At 48.9% G+C, this 6,000-nt stretch overlaps 1 protein-coding gene across 2 annotated transcripts in view; it reads right to left on the reverse strand.

Annotated features, from left to right (window-relative positions):
* bcl11aa (BCL11 transcription factor A a) overlaps positions 1-3,108 on the reverse strand; it is a 50,402-nt gene extending 47,294 nt beyond the window's left edge. For both annotated transcript variants that reach the window (XM_085800965.1, XM_085800964.1), the window contains exon 1: positions 2,820-3,108. In XM_085800965.1, coding sequence (XP_085657091.1) covers positions 2,820-2,874 — 55 coding nt within the window. In that variant the 5' untranslated portion in view covers positions 2,875-3,108. The remainder of the gene's footprint in view (positions 1-2,819) is intronic.
* Between the last annotated feature and the right edge of the window lie 2,892 nt (positions 3,109-6,000).

Below are 6,000 nucleotides of genomic sequence, written 5' to 3' on the forward strand. Positions count from 1 at the left end.
GTGTGACAGAGAGAGGGGGGGAAGGAGAGAGAAAGGCAGAGGGGGGGAGACAGGGTCTGAATTTGGACTACATCCCCTCAAGGAAATATCATTTGAACACCGCAATCCTGCGCAACATCTGTGCATGAACTGGGACATGGAGATAACATGATAAATTCCTGGCTTGCACCATCTCACACACACACACACACACACACACACACACACACACACACTATTACCCTCCCTCCCTCCTCTTCTCCTCTTTGATTTAACTTCAGGTCAGCACTATGCCACACATGGGGCAATACATTCACAATTAAAAAAACAACAAAAAAAGGAACAAATAAATTAATGAAAGCTGCATGAGCCCCTCACTTCTAAAGTTGAACTCCGGAGTGGATATGCAGAGGTTTGAAAAACATTTTCTTGGATTTAGTGGAGCATGAGGTGGGAGGACGAGAGACCCAAAATGGTTATCAAAAAAAAGAAAGAAAGAAAGAAAGAAATATAGCGCAGCAAAGCTCTTCATGCACACAGATACATTTTTAAAATAAGAGCACATTAAATTCTGTCATTTGAGTGTATTTACAGAGCAGTGCAGAGAGGTGATATAAAAGATTCACATATCAAAGCAAGCACATGTCCAGGAGCAAAAGTATAAATGTGCTCTAAATTAAAACCTCTTTCAGCAAACTAAAGGCTCAAAGTTACACTTTGTAATGAATCTATGAAACAAGCACAGCAGGGAAACGTAGCAGTTGGACTAAACTACTAACGTAAAATAAATTCATATTTTTTAAAAAATATAGAAAGTGCAGATGATATAATTTCATCTGAGGAGAAGGTGGAGAGCTGTTACATTTTACTGCTTTAATTCGTCCAGCTCATGTTGTTAGAAAGCAAACACTAATAATGGAAATAATATCTTAGAAATAAAGAGTTGTGAGAAAGGGAGAAAATGAAAGTACAGGTGTTTAAAAAAAAAAAAAAAAGACAAGAAATAATCCGGGTTGGATCTTTTCTTGAGCGCGACAGGCCGAAGTCTGAGCTGCACTGGAAACAAATGTGAATCTATATGCAAAATGGAATGTGTGTGTGTGTGTGTGTGTGTGTGTGTGTGTGTGTGTGTGTGTGTGTGTGTGTGTGTGTGTGTGGTGTTGAGGGTTGACGGAGGGGTGAAAGGAGAGTCTGCTTTCTGCAGCATATTACTGACGAGCTGCATATGCTGATTGCAGCCTGGAAGTAGAATGTGATGAACAAAAAAAATGGGGGAGATAGAGGGAGAGAAAGTCGGTTTGTGGTGATAAAGAGGAACTGTAGATGCCCCCCCCCCCCCCTCCCCTGCTCCCCCTCCCTTTCTCCGTGCCTTGCGTCTAGTATACTTTCCCTTTATTCTAAAGAGAACGCCAAATAGTAGCCGTGTGTAGGAAGGGGTTGCGGTGAAACTGATCAGGTTCAAGTTCAGCGCTGGGTTTTCTGATCGCGCTCTGCCTCCTAGCGACGGCCCATGGCCATGGTGACTGGCGCTGTCACCCAGCCGCTCTCTCTCTCATACACACACACTCACACACACACTCTCTCCCCCTCTCTCTCTCTCCAAATCAAACACAGGCGACAGCTATCGTCAACATATCGACACATAGTGAAGCAACGGAGCGTAAACATGCTTGAATATCTTCCTGTTTTGTCTATTTTGGAGACACTTGGAGAGCCGCTCCAACACTGGAGGTGGCGCACAGTATGGCACATGGTGTGGCAGTAACGCTACTTTGACACTCGCCCCGCAGTTTCCCCAACACACTCATCTGCTTCTCGACCTATGCGTCTCAATAAAACCAGTTAACTTTTTCAAAAACTCAAAACCTGAGAGTGATCAATGTGCGTAAAGACGGAGTCTTACTGTAACTCCACATTGGTGGAATCTGCTCTCCCCCCCTCACACACCGCTGCAGCCCACCGACTAATACCTGATATTCTGTTTTACCTTAAATGTTCATGAAGCCAAAGGAATTAAAATTATATAGTTTTTTTCTGTTTAAATTGTGCTGCAGAGGATAAAGCACGGGACTCGGTGTGCTGCTTGTCCTGTTGCTGTGTTTCTTGTCTCTAACTCTGAGCTGCACAGACTCAGCTGGCTGTTTCAGGAAGAAAGCATCTTATCGAAAATAATCACCAACAAACTACCTTTACATAAGAGGCATTAGGATTTTTGGAAAAAGTGTGTAAAATAAATCGATTTGTGTTGTCTGTGCCGCTGAGCTGCTGATAGAGGGAGGCAGTTGTAAACACTCGGGCACGAGATTTTTCCCCCTCGATCCAAACATCCACCTCCAAGTTTTTTTTTCTGAAAATAATCCAAAAATAGAACGAGAGAGCAGATGAGACCTGCCTGCAGAACTATCACACAGCGATATTCCGGGTGGTGATTTCTCCACGAAACCTCCGCGGAGAATACGCGCTCTGCTACCGGGAGCCCTGCGCGCTTCCCACTGACCGGAGCGACCGGGGGGGCAGCGGAGCCACAGAGTGCAGTAACAGCCTGTGAATGCACATTCTGGCCGTGAATCAGAGAGGCAGTGGCCGGTGTACACCGACACACAAAACTTTTTCTCTCTCTTTCGGGCTTTTCGGGGGGATATCCGAGCGGCTTTTACGCACGAGGGTGTCGCACTTTCTCTTCACGCTATTAAGTCCAGTTGACCGCGGGTCCGAGCGGTGCGTCCGGTGTCCACAAGCTCCTGTTTCGCTGCTTTTTCTCTCTCCCCCCGGTTTGCTGAATGAATTGAAAAGGAGCCAGAAATGACATTTTCTTTTCTTTCTTTTTCATCTCTACTTACGCGAAAAATCCCGTTTGCTTAAGTGCTGGGGTTTGCCTTGCTTGCGGCGAGACATGGTGGCTGGCGGCGGCGGCGCTCAGCGCGGATCACATCGGGGAGAGCCGGGGTTAGAGAGGAGACTCCGGTGGGGCAAAAAATATCTTCATCCAACGCCTTTGACATCCACAAGGAAAAAAATAAAAATAAATTAGAAATAATACAAAGATGGCGCGGAGGCGAAGATGGATCGCGGGATCGCCGTCATGGCTTTTTTGAGAAAGGAGAGCTGAGAAAAAAGAGAGAGAGAGTGAGAGAGAGGTGGATGGAGAGAGAGAGAGAAGGGGAGAGAGATGGAAAAAATGGCAAAAGCCCCCCCCCCCTCCCCCCCACCACCCCTCCCCTCAACCCCCCACCCCCCCTCTGAGCTGTGCAAGTTCAAGTGCACGGACGTGACGTTCCGGGCGAACTTGAACGTCAGGCGATGGACGGACACCCGACATACAAAAACATGGGCAGGGCCGCGGCACCCGAGTGGGAGTGGGAGTGGGAGGAGGGACGGACGGGACGCGCAGTAACAACACCAATGGACGGTCATTAGAGAGAGAGGGGGGGGGGGGGGGCTGGACATGAGAAATAGACACGGTGGAAGCCAATGGACACAGAGATCAGGGGGGCCGGACAAGAGGCACTTGGAGGGAGGGAGGGAGGGAGGGAGGAGTGTGTGTGTGTGCGAGTGAGGGAGAGAGAGAGAGGCAGAGATGTCTAATGAAAGCAATATGCAGAGAGCGACTGAGAGAGCGAGAGAGAGAGAGAGGTGGACGCAAAACAGGGCAAGGGAAGCCGCGGACAGGAGCGAGACTGGAGGGGGGCGGATATAATACAACCCGGTGTGTGTGTGTGTGTGTGTGTGTGTGTGTGTGTGTGTGTGTGTGTGTGTGTGTGTGTGTGTGTGTGTGTCTGTGTGTGTCTGTGTGTCTGTGTGTCTGTGTGAACTAAGTCTGTGCATGCGGTGGCCGCTTTTCTTTGCGGTATGAGAAAGCGCGCAAAGCTGCGGGCACAAGCTCACCGGGACGCACGCACACGCGTGTGAGTAAATGTAGCTTATATGTTTGTGTCCTTAAAGCGCGTGCTTACACAGGCTGCGTTGTTAAAGAGAGAGAGAGATAGGAGGAGGAGAGAGAAGAAGGAAAAGAAGACGCACGTGTTAAATGATCAAGGAGCTCGCAGCGAACTCTCCGGCTGCAGCGAACAGGACGGACAGGTTGAACAACCAACAGAAATATAGACACAGGCTATAACCTGGGTGGTTTCACACACACACACACACACACACACACACACACACACACACACACACACACACACACACACACACACACACAAACAGAGGTCTGTATCCGCTTACAGATAATAATCAAAACCTGGCCCCGTAAAACAAAGACAATCTTATTATTATGTGCAACACCTGGAATTGTCATTTTTTAAGAGCATGTTCTAACATTTATAAATATGTATTGTGTTTTATTATGTCTGGTCGCGAGACCAAACCTTACAGTGATGCATAATGACTTGTATTCATGGGAACTTCAGAAAGGGTTAGGGATGTGTTTACCACGGCAGGAAATCATCGAAAGAATCAATGAATTCATCCACACTGAGAGGAAATGTTCCTCTGCTGTTGTGTTTTTATTGTTATTTAAAGGAACAAGACTGATCCTGACCTGTACACCAGCTCTGAGTCATAAATCACAATCCAGACATTTCGACCGTGAAGAGTGAAAGTGTGTGTGGCTACTATAGTTGAGATGTACAGTGTAAGTGAGTGTGTATTGGAGCGAGGGGGGGGGGGGGGGGAGGGTATATGGGGTACTATAGGGTTCAAAGCCCCTCTGTCTGTCTGTGTGTCTGTCTGCGTGAAATCCAAAGTGCAGACCGTGGGAGTGCGAGCGGGCCCATAAGCGCCCCGTGTAATAAGTTTCAGATGTGCCTCAGGTTCGAGCTGCACACAGAACACAACACAACAGAACAGTAGAGTAGAGTAGAGTAGAGTAGAGTAGAGTAGAGGGGAGGGTGTGTTGATGGTGCTGGGGTGGGGTGGAGAGGAGGAGAAGGAGGAGGAAGAAGAAGAAGGAGAAGAAGAGGAGGAGGAGGAGGAGGAGGAGGAGGGGGAAGAGATTGTAAATAGTCTTGTAATAAAGGGGGTTTGGTAATATAAGACGCGGGGCTTAAAACGGCGAAGGCGCAGCGCAGCCCGAACGCGAATCCGGGTTTTCAGACCCGAGTGAGGAGGCAGAGAGGCGCGAGATGGAGAGGACGAGATGCACTGGTGCTGGTGGTGCTGCTGTGGACAGAGTGAGGGGAAAGGAGAGGGATGATGAAGGAGGAGAAGACGGAGAGATTCGCCCGAATAGACACCGGCAGCTGCGGCGGAGGAGCGGCGGCGGCTCCGTCAGCAGAAGCCCGGACCCGGAGCAGGAGCAGGAGCAGGAGCAGGAGCAGGAGCAGGAGCAGGAGCAGGAGCAGGAGCGGCGACTCTGGCAGTGCTTCGAAGACCTGCAGCTACTCACACTGACCGAAGAGGACGCGCACTTAATACCGAGGGGGTGGGGGTGGTGGGGGGTGTTGAAGGGAGGCTAGACAGAAAAAAAAAGTAGGAGGAGGAGGGGGGGGGGGGAGTGGGAGAGAGAGAAAGAGAAGAAGGGAGAGAGAGGGAGCCGGAGGAGTGGAGGAGAAGGAGGAGGTTCAACGTCAAGGAGGAAAAAATGCATGACCAGACCAGTGAGTGAAATATTTTGCAGGTTGCAACTCGCTGCATGGCTTATTAGACGGACCCGTGTACAATGCAGTGTGTGTGTGTGTGTGTGTGTGTGTGTGTGTGTGTGTGTGTGTGTGTGTGTGTGTGTGTGTGTGTGTGTGTGAGTGAGTGAGTGAGTGAGTGGGCTCAGGTGCGCATGTGACTGCGTGCGCGTGCGAGGCGATTATCCTGCACAGGGTGTTATCCTGTTTGTGCCCGCGTGTCAAAGTTCAGGCAGGTTTAAAGCTGGCACAGAAGATGTGTTTGATTTAATGACAATAATAAAAAGGCTGTAATCTGAACGCGGGGACCTGATGGTAAAGGGGGTCACACTTTATTCATTCCTTGTATTTTTAATCATAAAGCTGATTGAAAATGATAATGCGGATTATTCCACCTAATCATTTT

The sequence above is a fragment of the Trachurus japonicus genome, chromosome 15, assembly GCF_045865225.1.
Source record: "Trachurus japonicus isolate A0001 chromosome 15, Traja_1.0".
In the NCBI taxonomy this organism is placed as follows: Eukaryota; Metazoa; Chordata; class Actinopteri; order Carangiformes; family Carangidae; genus Trachurus; species Trachurus japonicus.